Source organism: Corvus brachyrhynchos, unplaced genomic scaffold, assembly GCF_000691975.1.
Source record: "Corvus brachyrhynchos isolate BGI_N302 unplaced genomic scaffold, ASM69197v1 scaffold50, whole genome shotgun sequence".
NCBI lineage: Eukaryota > Metazoa > Chordata > Aves > Passeriformes > Corvidae > Corvus > Corvus brachyrhynchos.
In genome coordinates this window covers 1,334,870-1,350,260 of record NW_008235964.1, presented here as the reverse complement: position 1 = coordinate 1,350,260, position 15,391 = coordinate 1,334,870, and the positions used below count along the sequence as shown (strand labels likewise).

Here is a 15,391-nt window from a genome sequence, read left to right as displayed (position 1 = left end):
TGTCTGACCACGGCTTTCTGGAAATGGGAAATGTACCAACAGGAAAATGAGAAAGTGTCACAAAAAGAGGGAACACAGTTTCCACATATTCCGAATGTCATCTGAGTTCCAAGCATATTCTGAAGAAAGTGTTACCAAACAATAACTGATTTCAGCTTTAGCCTTGTGGGAAAAAAAAGTTAACAACACAATAAAATAGATAAAAATCCACCTAGAAGCACATTACTGCACGTGAACTCCAGTTAGCTTTAGGCTTCCGTGGACTGTCATATTTTAAAGAAAATGAAGGATTACGCAGAAAAAGCCAGTGTGAAAAATATTGTCTCTTATGGAAGGTATAACTGTCACATAACCAACACCACAGGTACAGAAGTGCTTATTTCTTGTTTTAAATGTCTGGGTGTTTTTATGGATGGTTTTTCCCTGTGTAGCTAAATATGCACTACTTAAAATATTTAACACATATTCCTTGAAAATTTAATACAAGGATTTGCATTAGGAAAGAAATAATTTTAATGCAGCTTGTTTTTCCTTTATGGTAAAAGCATGTTACTATAATTACTACAGAAATAATACAAAATATTGTAATTTCAGTCAGGAAGTTTGATGAGTCGAAATTAATGTGGCGCATCAGGTAATCTATTGCAGTTATTTTTGTTTACATTCATATTTAATTTATTGTTCTCTTCTCTATATTGTTGTATTTTAGTACATGGGAGGACAAAAAGACCTTTTATAGGTCACTTAGGAACTTACTTTCTTTTGTCCCAAATATTAAGTAAGATTTAAATACCAACACCTTACTGATTCATATGAAAGATTTCCTTACTTTGGGAAGTAAGACATAGGCTTCCATATCACTCAAGGATGTTGAAAATATTACTCTTTCTAAATATATTACTTTCAAATTACAGACATAACTTACAGCAAAACCATTTGCTTTGTGGAATTTTTTCATATAAGGAAATGCTTTTATTTGCTTTCTGGCAAGCAAGAAATTGAGGCAAAGAAAGCCACTCCTTTCAGTGTGGTCATACATTATACCAATGTTCTCACCAGCAAGAGAACTTACATCTTTTACCATCTTCTCCTTAAATTACTCTAATGCTTCCTTTCATGCTCTTGAGTAGGTATTGGACTAGAGTTAGCAATTACTGCACAACATTTGTAATCTGTGTACTCAGCCTTCCTCTCAAATTGTAATTACTTCCATTCTATTACTTAACAAAAACCTTAAATTACTAAATATTCACAGTTTAATTTATTTTTTCTCCAACTGTCAAAGTAAAATTTGCTATAAATGTGATAAAACAAATCATTGCAACCTTGAAAAAGTCTGTTTAATTTCAAAGAGTGATCTATTTCCCATAATTATTTTCACTTGAATTTCAGCTAGTTTATGAAAGAGAAAAGGAAAATGAAAAATTGTACCACCAGCTAAAGTCTAGACAGTGACGTTAAAAGAACTATATTAGGAAATATTTAATAATACTTATTTGCTGTCAGCAAGCAACACATGATTTGATAGAGAGAAAAAAGCATGGAGGGAAAGGAAATATTTCTTTGAAGAAATACTATTTATAAAAATTCATGAATTTATGTTTGAATGTGACTGCTAACTCTGTAACAGTGTGTGATGCAGTTTTGGTTGTTTGGTGAACAGAATGCTCATTCTCAGTCTAATACAATTATTGTCTTGTATTTCTATTTACATTCCTAACTATTTTGAAATATATATTTTTGAGGGTTATGAGTACAAATGATGGTCTCTTACGTGGTGAGAGTTCTTCAGACTATAAAGGGTACTTATCATCAGCACTGAAATATTTGTGATTTAGAAATGTGCTTCACTGTATATTCTCTAAGACAGGGCATGGAATTTTATAGGAGAAAAGTCACACACCCCAATATCTTAGCAGTAGGTAGAAGCCATGGAAAGGGATGGAAGGAAACAGTATTCTCTGCGCACAATTCTGTGTGACAAGACACCAAAATATAGAAGATATGTGGAGCTCAAATGAAGTTTACTTAAAATCATAAACACTGCATAACAGCCTCAGAGGAAGGCAAAAGGAGGAGATTTTCAAAGAGAAAGCAAAAGTGCAAAGAATTCAACATGCAAACTAACTGCAAATTTCATCAAATAATGGTCAAAAAACTGACATCAAAGATATAAGGAGTTTTTTTGGCATTAAAATCACTGTCCAAGAAATCCTAGATTAACATCACTATCCGTTTTCAAAGCACCAAATAGCCATTGAATGTACAACATCTCAGCACTCTAATAACAGCTCTGTGAAATGCCACAGCAGAACCCCCAGCAAATTAAGAAAACTGAAGAATCTTTCTTAGATGAAAAGCTGTTTGGAAATATTGTAAAGACTTACCAAACCCTGTTGCCAAACCAAGAAGACCTAGGGTTTATATTGCAGCTAGGCAAACATCAGCTTGTTTTTTTTGGATGCTTTAATTGTCAATGAGCTACCATTTATAAAAGCCTACAGGAAGCAGTGAGAAAACCCCATCAAACCACTACCTACAACGGGACACCTCTGAAGTAAATCTGAGCTACTGTCTATCAAGTCCAGATGTGAAGATTGCATGAGCTACCATGCAAATCTCTCTGTGGGAAGGGTTTTGTTCCACGCAAAAATTAGTATCTTAATCTACGCTCCTCTCAATGAACAAGAAAAAAGAATAATGATATTTTAAATTGGGAAGATTATATTGAGGTCTTGGGGTTGTGATGGAGAAGTATATTAAAAGCATTGGGAAATCTATTCACTAAAGAGCCTGGTTATTCTAGGCTTTTAAAAAGTACTGAAAGATTAAATGACATTGTAAAGTGAAGTTGAAAGTATCAAGAACAAAACAATAAGAAAGGCAAAACGATTCAGGACTGAAAGCAAATCCAGTACTCTATAAAACATACTTCATAACTAAAAAAAATGAACTGATCATTATTTTGCCCATTATATCTTTTTCAAGTTGGTAAAAAACCCTTTATGAGGATAGATGGAGGAGTAGAGGACTCAGTTGCCTCATAGTGCTTCAGAAGCACAGTTGGAGTTAGGAAGCCACCAAGAAACAGAGAAGACTCCACAGACATCCTTCCCAGATGTCAGTTAAATCTTTCTATGACAAGGAAATCAAATATCTTCTAATTTTTTTCACGTGTTTCTTATCTCAAGATACTGATATAAATTGCTGATAAATCTAAAAAAGTATCTCTACATTTTAAAAATATTTTTTAATAAAAAAGTGTTAGAAACTGTGCTTTGTGTGAGCTTGCATGGCTTTTGGAACAAAGAGTGATTCTGATTTCTGCATCTACTTCAGAAATTTATGTCTTAATTTATTCCCTCATCAATTTATTCCATTATAATTTTTTAAATTGTCATGTCTGTACTTATGATTATGAGTGTAACCCCCACAAATTACCATTTTTATGAGTAGAAGGGCAAGAAAAGAGTATTGCCATAGTAAGATCTATCAGAGGCAAGGAAAGAATTCTGAATTTTTCCTAAATCTGGCAAGATTTTACAGGGGCTCACAGAATTGCCAGTAGCACTGCTCCCTTCACTGTGAGCACTGCAGACCATGCCAATAATAAAGCAGCAAAAAGCACTGAAGAGCACCACCAGTCACGCACCTGCTCCATGGAGATATTTTTATAAATGACTGTCTGATTCCACTCAGGATTCAAGCTTTTCTGTATGTACTTAGTCCTCCGCTTGTACTCAGCACTGAATTTGAACAAAAGAAAACATTACATTAGCAATCTTTTGTTTATTTCAGCTCTAATACAAAAAAAAAAAAACCAAACCAAAAAAACAAAACAATGTCCACAAACCAAAAACCAGAAAAATAAAGACGTTGTATCTTCCATTTCTGCAACATTTCAGGGTTACGAGAGGACAATGACAGCCTTTTGGATGTTTTCTTTGGTATGCTTTTCTGAGATAGTCTTTTAAAACATCTTCTGACTCTTCAGCAGGCTTGCTCTGCCTCAAACCATTTCAAGCTAAAGCATCAGTCAGCCCATGCACATAGACTTTGTCCTCTCATTGTAGGTATTGGGCTCTGAGTCTAAATTGAGGTGATAATGCATTGATTTCTTTCCCACGACCATCCCATTAGCACTTTAAAGCAGCACATATTCATTATATTTATAGGCTGCAATCTCTAATTACAGGAATCCCAGCTCACAGACACATTTAATGAATGCCATAAGGTAACTAATATCCTGTTAATGATTGAAACACTAATTTCTTATTGATCCTGTTCTCTGCCTATCCCTCTAACTGTACTGGAAAGAAACATAAAAGTGCATCAGGATCACGTTGTTTGGGGTTTTTTTGTCAATAGTCAAGAACAAAGGTTTGGCTGCATAATCTGTTTTTAAAAAGATTCACTAATGGCTTCTATTGTACTTTACATTTCCTGAGTATGGAGAAAGCAATATACTAATCTTTAACAGAATATGGATTCACCTAGCTCTGTGAGCTTTGATGTTAGATTTGCTTTCATTCCAATTTTAATTTAACATAAATTTTAATGGACAACCAAAAAAGCTGGGTAGGAGAACATGAGAGTCTTTTTGAAAAACCCACAAGATTTAAGCTAAAGAAACTCTTTTTTTTCAGTCTGCAAGTATATGTCTGCTACATGGATTACTAAACAAAATGTTCCCAGGACTGTTCTCCAGCACTACGACAAAAGGGCACAAAATTATTTGTATATGCCATATTAGACTCTTTTATGGTTCCCCTACAATAACTTTTGGTAGTGTACAGTTCTCACTCCTGATTTAACTGTTTTGGTTCACACCAGGCATGGTCTCAGAACTAATGAATTAATTCTTTCCATATGAGATTAACTGAGAAGGAGCACTCAGGAATTCATTTAATCAGCCAGTCACTAATGATGTACCACACCTGCTACCAGATTGGAACAATTCTGGTTTATGGTTATGTGAAAGATACTTGTGTTTTACTGGCACAGGTGTATGTCAATGTAGGGACTTCAGCACCAGCAGTTTCACTCTATAAACTCAATTCTGCTGTGCAGCGGTCCCATTTAATTAATCTGGATAGCGGGGTGGCTTTATTCTCCAAAACGAGGTGGCTGTATCCAAGCTGCCTACTAGCCTGATATCTCTAAGTGAAAGGGATTTGCAGCTATATTTCCTCAAATTTTTTGCTCTAGTCATTCTACATATTTCCACTTATTTTCTTGGAAATCTTCCTATCCAGTGTCTTTCAGTTTATTGAAGAATGTGAAGGGTTTTGGGACCCGTTAAACAAAGTATCTGTTCACCTCTGCTTATGAGAAGAAAGCAGCAGCTCTTCAGAGTTCAGTGAGTTCTAAAAGCCACAGCACAGAACAGCAAGAGTGATTTAAAATCTAGGGGGACCAAGACCATATGAAAAAAGAAACTCACAGAAAGCTATTTCTTTGCATATCTTGGAAAGAAGGCTGAAATACAAAATCTGAATCCATTTTGAAAAGAGATTTTTATGGCAAATATTATTAAGTGATGCAAATTTTAAAGCATTAAATATTATTAAGTGATTAAAATTTTAAAGCACCTCAGTAGCCTTCTTTTCCTACTCTCTGGTATGAGAAAAGCACCCCCTGCCTAGAACATCCTGATTAGATGTCTTATGATCTACTGGTTTTAGGGAATAGATATACTTTCATTTTTTGAAGAAAGTGGGAGAGAGTCCTTTGCACACTCAGCCAAGAAAATGACATCAGCATTCCCTTTCCTTTCTTGGATCTCCTTTTGCAATAGTAGAACTTCATCACCTTTTCAAAGTTTCTGATTCTTTTTTGAAGTATGTGAGAAGGTGATTCATGCAGTGTTGAGTTCCAGAGCTGGCAGTGGCAAAATACAAAAGTGTTGTTAATATGGTAGCTCTGAAATATTTCCAGTGAAGTCCACGGAATATTTGGATCTAAACTGTGAAGGCAGCCTGAGCCCACATCCATGTAATCTGTAGTCTGTATCTGTTGCAGAGGGAAGCCGCTTCTAGGAAGGTGCAGAACCAGCCAAAACTGGGTGGCAGATGAAGGTTTCTAGGCCTCTGAAGGGAAGGGTCTGGCAAATGTATTAAGTTCATACCACTGATGCACCTTCCCCCCAACAATTTACAGATTAACAGATGAAGTTACTTTAATAAAATGCATTCATTAAACCAGTCACTGGTATGTCACTTAATGTGAAATAATTTGCATTTGAAATTCAAGGAGTATGCTGTGTGAAAAGATACAAGCTGCATAGCTCTTTTCTTTATATTTTCTCTCTGATTCCTTAATTATAATTTATTAATATATAATACAACGTATTAAGTACAATGAAAGAAGAATAATAGAATAACTGTATTAAAAAGTGTAATAGAATACACATATGAAATATGTGATTTTAACATTAATTAAATAATTTTAGTAATGAAGAAACGGATAGATTATAGAAATTTGTTTATTGAAATTAATCTGTTCACTTGTTTAGTCAGGTTATTACTTTTAGACAAATGCAAATTGGGGCTGGAGTATTTCTTATGTTCTTAGCCTGGGCTGATATTAGCATATGTTGAGAACTGAGTTTTCCTTATGTTTCCAGGACAAACAAAGCACTCGTAATTTCAATAATTACATTTCAATTTTGTTTACCACAAATAACCACTTATGTGGTCAAGAAGATTTAATTGCCCATCTGGGCAATTATCTAGAGTTATACCTGGCTTTAATGTCTATACATTGTGCAAGGTAAATAGAGAAAAATATTCCATTTTATTACCAAACAGACCATGTTTCTCTTGGCAGTAACAACATTCAAAATCTTGATACAAATTCATAGTTAATTATTTTTCAACTTTCAGTGAGTGAAAATGAAGTTTTAGATATCTCTGACCTAAATTCTTCCATACTTCAAAAGAAATTTTGCTTGTCATCAGAGTTTGGCCTTAGAATAATGCACCGAGGAGCATTAACTACCTTTTTCCAACTCCTGGAAATGACCTCATTAGAAAATGTAAAGCAAAACCATACCACAGTTTCATGCCATCAGAACTCAAGAGAAATCTGCAGTTCAATGCACAGGCTCATTGTCTCATCCATGCATACAAAAATTAGAGTATAAAGTTGGAAGATAATACACTCTACCTGGCATTTTGGACAACCATGACTTGTCTGCATATCCAGAATTTACAGAGTTAGGAACACAGAGGAAGCAGTGTAAGAGAAAATGAGAACAGAGATGAAAGAAAACATGAATAATGGGTAGTTTCTAATATCAGAATCAAAGGAAATAGAGGCATTAGGAAGAATAAGAAGTCTAGCATGGACTGAACTACAAATAAAAGTTATTCAGTAGCAACCCAAGTTTCTACTTTCAGAAAAAAATTTGGGACTTTTAAGAAGTTCTTCGTTTTCATTATTCTCTAAAGGCCCAAGTTACATGCAAAACTGTAGCAGCAGCTTGTTTTAATATAATAAACCCAAACAAAACTAAAATCCAATTCTTCATAATTTGGCAACAAGTTTAAACTGATACTTTATAGGGTGAACATGCCTTTAGTTCAAAGTCTTATTTCTATATCAGTGAATGTACCTGCAAAATTCCCACTAAGATTGATTTGACAAGCATTTTACAAAAGCCTTAGGTGCATTTAAAAACCTCTCAAGCTTTAGCACCTGTTCCCCTTACGTTCAGTAATAGTTTTGGGCCCAGTGCTACTGAACAATATTGAATACTGCATATCTGGAATTAGCAAGCCACAAAAGAAAATGTGTGGCTTTATTTGTACCACTCGTGTATTTAGTGGTGCTTGACTATACACCAAATGCTGAACTGTGACCTGAACATCCACTTTCCTGTTACTTTGAGCAGAACAGAAATACAGATTTTTATTTGCATTGCTCTAGCCTAAGAGTCTTTTAGTATTGGTATGATTACACAAGCAGGAATTTGTCTTTGCAAGATACAGTCTGATCCATAAGCTTAATTTTAGATATATCTATTGTGTCATTGAAGACAGCAGGACTATTATAACCATGTATTACATATCCTTATATATTCTCCATATACATATGACATTCTGTAACATTAGGCTAAAAAATTGCATATAGTATTGCTGATACAGAAACATATCTTTTAATAGAAGTACTAATGAGCTATTTGTAATTACAGAGTCAAAGACATCAATGATCTGTGAAAAAGTGATTAGTGACTTGTAGAGTCATTAGATACAAAATTAGTGATATTTCTAAAACCATATCTTCACTCTTAAAAAAAACCCCATAAAACTCATATGGAGAGATTTTTTCTGACCAGTATTTCTTGGCTTTTGTATTATACTGCAGCCTTAAATTTATCTCAGGTACTTTAATTCTGCCTGTTTGCAAATCTATCCTAAATTCAGATTGTCTTGAGCTGAAGCAACCATTCCATGCTAAACTTAACATGCAGCTTTCTAGATTACAGAAAGTATTGCATCTATTTAGTGCATTTCCATTGAGTCTGTTGTTATATTAAATACCTTTACATGTATTATAATTTTTAAAAGGAAACACGAAAAAAAGAAAAGTGAATCTACAGGAATGATTATAAAGTTCCTAAGGTCACTACCAAAGTATGTACATTGTCCTGGGAATAGGATCTGACTCTGTTAAAAATCTACCATTTTTCCTGGTGTTGCACCTGGATTTTCTATAGCAATAACTCTTAGTTCTATTTAATAATGAAAAGTAGCAAAGCTAAACTAAAAGGAAGTTCAGGTTAAAATTTGTCCTACACTTACCCTCTCCCTGGAAGAAGATAAACTTTAACAAAGGGGTCCGAATAGCCATTGTTGTCTCTGGGAGCAAGGTTTCTTGCCTGAAGGATGTGGATGATAAGGTTGCCAAGGTGTTTGTCATAGTTGATTTGAAGCTAGTGAATACATTAAAACATGGTAGGATTATTTGTTACTTTTACTTTCTAAGTGATTCAATATCTCCTAAACCCTTTGAATAAAATGAGCTTTAGACCTCTATGTCCTCTGGAAATGAACACATTTTAGAAGTTTCTGTCTCTCTCTTGACTAGAATGAGATGCTAGATCATCACACTGGACCTTGAAAAAGAAAAAAGGGAAACACCCATATTGATCTATTCCAATCAAGAAAAAGGAAAGGAAATTTGAACCCTTGATATTATTCTGAACAATAGCCAGTTTATTGAGTGATAATTACTCACATCCTATCTACCTGGAGGCCAAGTCTGACAAGGATGCTATAACACTGTGGAAAGACACTTAGTACTAATATAGAAGAGAGGGGTTAATCAAAGAGCAAAAAACCCCCAGATATCTGTGGTAAATTAGGCTTCATTCTGCTGTTCTCTGTTCCAATGTTTTAAAAGGCTAAAGTCAATTTACATAAGGGATAACCATAAACTTGGCATGGCATGGAAATAAATACACTGCACTATAAGAAACCCACAGCGATTCTTGCTTCAATGTAAACAGACTTGAAATTACTAAAGAAAAGCACAATAAGTGGTGAAATATTAAGGATTAGGATGAATTTCACTATCCTTTTAGTCCTTTTGGGAACAGCAGCATTTTCCATTCTTCTGGTTGTACTTCACAAGCCAACATTAAAGACGGGTGCAAAAATCAAGCACTGTCTTACATTAGTGACATTTTAAGGGATTGGAGCTGAATAAGAAATCAGTTGATGGAGATGGTTTTCTGCAAACTTATTCCACAGTAAAACACAGCCAGTATCAACAATTTACACAGCAAAAATGACATATTTACCTGTATTTCTCCAGTGATTGGATGGGAAGCAGACTTTGTAGTTTCTGTAGGCTGCCAGATTAAAAACACATAGATTTTCAAAGTTAACTTTTTTAACAGGTGTGGTTTATACTGCTGTATTGCCATAAATTTTTAAAAACTGTCTCCAGCTGTTATAGTCAAAACTAATGGTTATGTATTTCAACAGCACTTAAAGTCCAGCCCAGCCATTTTGATCAGCGTTTATGCAGGTACAGAATCAAACAACTTGAACACCAAATCTTTACAGTCTGAGCAGACTGGTCACACAAGGAGGCACAGGGAGAAAAAAACATATAGCATTAACCCTGTCTAACAAACATGAATGCTGCCAAGAGAAAGAAAAGACTGTGTCAAGTAAAACACAGCTATATATTTCTGTCAATATGAGAAAGGCAGAGAGAGGCAAAAGTTACTCAAATTTAAACTGAGTTTAGGTGAAAGTGGGTAGAAAGAGTGGAAATAATGGTACTAAAACTAGGTGATGTGTATAAGTGGATTACACAATTGTAAGCCATCTCATATAATGTCTTTTGCTTTATTCTGTGTTTTCTGATAATCAGTTCAAGCTACGACACTTCTTCAAATTCCTCCCCACACTTTCTGTGACACAAAAATTAAATTTTCTGCCCTTGCTTTCCTCTGTTCTTTATCATTAAACTTTTCTAGGTTTTTGATAAAAAGCAATAAAATCCTTAATGTTCCTCTCTGCCCTTTTTCTTTTCTCCTGTTTGGCGGTAGAAAATAATATCACCACTTGATTAGAATCCTGGACTCACAAGAATATGCTGTTCTGTTAAATGCTGGTGGCCTTGAGCCACTCTGGACCAACCTCTATCTGCAAGCCATCAGTCAAGCAAGAAAGCTCTGTTTCAGTAGTAGGATTTGAATATTTCTTGCATTCTCTCCATATATGCTTTCTTGGTTGATGCAGCAGAAAATAGAGGACAAAAACAAGGAGAAACTTACTGTTCTCTGGAGACTGGTCTGGAAGCCATCTTTTTCTATTCCTCCAGATGTGAGCAGGTGCCTGACATTATTCCATGTAATTTATATTTCTATCACTTTCTCAGAAGAGTAAAACCCATCTGCCTCTTCAAGCATCATTGTGCTGCCCTACACTCCAGGAAAACCCTTAGAGGCTTTCTTAGGCTGTTGGACATCAACTGCTTTAAATTAGGCAATGAAGTGCCCACATCTCCTGCACCACAGCATGAAGGTAAGGTGATGCACTACCCTTTTCAGGTTTATGCTGAAGAAACATCCTCTCAATCAGTCAGATCTACACACCAGAACTATCCAGAAAAATCCCACCTAAACACTATCACAATAAAAACACAGGAGAAAAATAGCACAAATCTGCCTGCTATATGCATGTATTTCTTGTGTTGTCTTGTGTTTCTTTATTATTGTTTGGTTTACTGCTTTACCTTGCCTTCCAGATGTGCTTCTTTATGAGCACAAGCCTTAACAGAAAAAACACCCAAAACTAAACCAAACTTGATTTTTCTGTAAATGCATTTGCATCCAAAAAATAATTCTCATGAAAAATTTTATAACCAGCTTTTCTTGGTACCTGATAATGCCTTTAAAGAAGCTTAATCCATCCAAAAGCTAAAATAAGTCATCTAATAATCTATAAAATGCTCTGAATCTGAAATGAAATTTTAGGTTGATAAAAAAGTACTCCTAGAACTTTTTAGGTCCTTGACAGACTATTCAGAGAGTGAAGTTTACTCCTTTTGCCAAAGACAGGGAGCTACCTGAGCATCATGCAATCTTTCAAAGTAGGACATAAAAGGCTCATATTTCTCATACTTTACCTCTACAAATAGATTTTATTATACTTAATAGTTCTGACCTCAGGCTGTACTAGCACTGACAATATTGACAACACCAAAAATAACATGAAGCTAGCTGTGCTGTGGCTACAAAATCACTGCCAGGTAGTCTAAATGTTCTCATTTTTCATGAGTTGGAATAGCAAGAATAATGAGTTTGTTCACTCCAAATGTCATGTTATACAGAATGTATTAGTATGGATAATGTAGGAGGAGTTCACAGAGAAGGGAATGGGCATGATGAATTTGTATTGAGACTTCCAAAGGTGGTTAAGGTGGAGTTTGTAAAGTGGAGTCTGTAAAAATAAATGTGCACTTTATATTTCTATATCATTGTTGAATCTCTGCATCATTTACAAGACTGTGATTCAATGTATTAAATACTTTGTTTTCTCTGATGTCAGTGGATCTAAAACTGATCATGAAGAATTACCCATATATTTTAAAGAAACATGGATAATTTAGGCTGAAAGAGACCTCTCAAGGCCATCTGGTCTAATCCCCAGCTCAGAGCTGGGCCAACTTTGAAGCTGGTTCCATACTGAGAAGCAGAGATTCAAATAAGTATCTTTCTTTATCACAGCTTCAGTGAGGATTCATTTGCAAAGAGGGAAAAGTATTTCACAGGTGATTTTTTTAGGAGCTAAAGGATCTGAAGATTTAGAAAAAAAAGCAATCCATTCTTCATATTAAACGTTTCTATAGGTCATTTATATCCTGGATGTAATCTGCACCACAGAATGATCACATGTTTACACTACAAAAGAAACAGGTCTGCATGAGATACTGTCAGCTCAAGGCTTCCAAAGCTGTGTGATGGCTATTCTAATTTCAGTCTTATTTCTTTTGATACTCCCTGCACGCACTCACAGACCCCGTGTAAGAGATGGTGCTTTGTAATGCCATCACACCTGCTCAAGCAGGTTGTCACGGCCATGAGGTGAAACTTGTTAAGGCCAGGCTTTGATGCTATGCACTATCACTTCCTGTAGTAACATTAAATATGAGAAAATTTGCACTGCAGAACATGACAGAGACTACTACAATATTTCTAGAGTGCATATTCTGTACAAAAAGCTTAAAAAAATTGCTAAAAATAAAAACAGTTGCAAAACCAAAATCTAGGCAGTTTGGATATTTATTCTGTCACGATACTTTGGCAGGGCTGCAGCCTGCCTAGAAATGCTGTCAGCCCAAGGCAAAGAGCAGTTCCAGAAAGGATGAGCTTTCTCTTCTAACAGAGCTCGACACCATTATAAACTTGGCCTGCAATCAATGAACAGAAACTATACAAGTCAACAGGAGCTATGTTTGTTATGAAAGAAATGCCTTTCAACATGATTTTCAGAAATAAGCAAAGAATATTTTAAATATTTACCTGACTAGTTCTGACTTTTGCATCTCCTACATAAAGGCATTAGTTCTAATAATTTTTTGTTTCATCTTTATAAGCCTCCAGCTGATTCTTTTCATAAAAGAATCCTAAATCCTTTGTGAAGCAGGAAATTAAATTTATGCATCTAACTTTAGGTGATCTACTACGGTGCCAAAGCTGGGAACCCAGTCTCCTCATGTGGACAGAGAGGGGCACCTCTCCAGGATACACTGCACAGCAAAGATTTATAGATCTCCATACACTGTGAATTTAGGAGTGTGATTCATCTCACCAAATGAAAGGGGTTTCAGTGTAGATGGTGGCATGTGCACTAAGAGCCCTGCTCTCTGCATGCAGTGCCTGCACTGTAATGGCAGGTTTCACCCCGTGTCATGAACTGTACTTCAGAAAAGTATTATTCTCAGTGGCAAAAATCATGCACATAGCAAACTAGTTCATATATAAATGTGTACAATATCCAAAGTATGCTGTAGTGAATCTAACTATTGACCTATGGACTAAGCAATTCTGCCAGATCCCTGAAGTTAGGCCCAGTAAATATTGGCATATGGATTTAACTTGTGCATCACAGACCTGAATTAGTTTGTAGAAAGTCTATGGGCATTGTGGCAAGACAGAATTACTATCCAAACCAAACTGATCAATAAATATCTTACCAGTTTGTACTAAATTTCTGGATGAAAATGATTTTTGTGTTTCCTCTCACATGAAAGTTATGTTGGCATATGGAAGAGCTGTCTGAAATGAGCAGGCACCATTTGCTGGTTCTGTTTTGTGCAGTACCTAACTCATGCATTCACATCACAGGCATAGTTCCAACAGCACAAAAATACAAACACAACTCTAACACAGTAGGAACCTGACAGTCCCAAAAAGGAATAAAGGTGCAGAGTAATAAATGTTTAGAAAGCACTTTGCAATGTGAAGCATTGTAAGTGTGTAAGAAGCTGGATATTCAGGACAGCAAGCAGCACTCTCGCAAATTGCTTCAGGAAATGCAGTCTTCACAGCATTGATTTATTGATTTTCACTTTTTTGACACAAAATGCAAAAATGTGACAGATTACTTTATGCTCTAGTTTTCAGTTTCAACTGTGAAAAGATGCTACTAAATTCCCACTCTTCCCTTTTCAGGTGTGTGGATGCACAAGGAGAAAGAACTTCAGCTGAGGAATGGACAGGATGTAGCAGAGAAAATAAGAAATTATGCTTGGCAAGTTCACAGGAATTAGCTAGTGACAAAACACATTTTAATGGTAAATTTTGTTTTCAGTCTTTCCTAGGCTTTCAGAGACTTACTTACTATTGCTATGATTATTCAAACCTTGTAGCACTTTAAGCAGTAGTTTAGTATAGAGAGGGAAATTATGGTTTTAGTACTAACAGCTTCTTTAGTGGAAATAGTACCTCATCACCATGTAGGATGCACTTAAAAAGCAAGAGTAACAAAGGCTGGAAAGGGCAGTTATTTTGTTTAAAAAAAATAATATTAAGTTCAAAAATATATTTTCAGAGAAGAACCAATCTCTTACGACCTTGGAAAAAATCACATAATCTTTCCTTGTGTCCAAATTCAACATCTTAACAGTAATATTCACCGTTATCCATGAAATGGGTTTGCCAAGATGTGCTGTGATTCCTTGCCACACTAAAGAAGGTAAACAGGCAGTCTCTTCCTGTCATCAAAATGTTCTTGCTCCATAACTTGGGAGTTTCTTACCTTGCTGCTGTGCCGTTTTTTGCTCACTGAGGGAGAACCAGGCTGACCAGGGCTAGGAACAGCACTGGAGGTGGCAGAAGTGGTTCCAGAGTGGACATGAGATCCCTTTTCCACTCCTGAAGAAGCAACCAGAGGTGACTGCTGTAGAGAAACCTTTTGGAGCTCTGCAGCCAGTTGCTTGGGATCAACCCCTGGGGACTTCGCTTTATCTACTGGATTAAAGCAAGAGAGCTTTGTATTGATAACTGCCAGCACATCCAAATCCATCTTGCCATGGTACAGGGACAGCATAAGAATCTTTACAAATTATCATGTCATCTGCCTGCATACTTTGAAGATGCAAAAGGCATCCTATAAAAAATAGACATCCCTCCCACAATATTGACATCCCAATTCCAATCTTTCTGTGCTAGTGCTACTTACCAGCGCTCCTTATCTAAAAAGCTTTCTGAGAAGGTACCTCTAGGTGAAGAAAAACAGGCTTTGTGGATCATGTTGAATCAAACTGGAGCAAATTACAGTTTTAAAGACTGGCCTGTGCTATCATTCATTGTTTGAAACTGGTCCGGTTTTACCAAGTATCTGAACTTTCTTGTGAAAGTTTAAATCTC

General features: G+C 35.7%; 1 protein-coding gene across 1 annotated transcript in view; it reads right to left on the bottom strand.

Moving 5' to 3' along the window:
- Nucleotides 1-15,391, bottom strand: part of PCLO (piccolo presynaptic cytomatrix protein) — a 321,975-nt gene that overhangs the window by 63,446 nt on the left and 243,138 nt on the right. The window contains exons 14-18 of the mRNA XM_017727961.1: nt 14,781-14,992; nt 9,806-9,856; nt 8,805-8,935; nt 7,168-7,194; nt 3,653-3,746 (exon numbers count right to left, since the gene is read on the bottom strand). Of these exons, the coding sequence (XP_017583450.1) occupies nt 3,653-3,746; nt 7,168-7,194; nt 8,805-8,935; nt 9,806-9,856; nt 14,781-14,992 (515 nt within the window). The remainder of the gene's footprint in view (nt 1-3,652; nt 3,747-7,167; nt 7,195-8,804; nt 8,936-9,805; nt 9,857-14,780; nt 14,993-15,391) is intronic.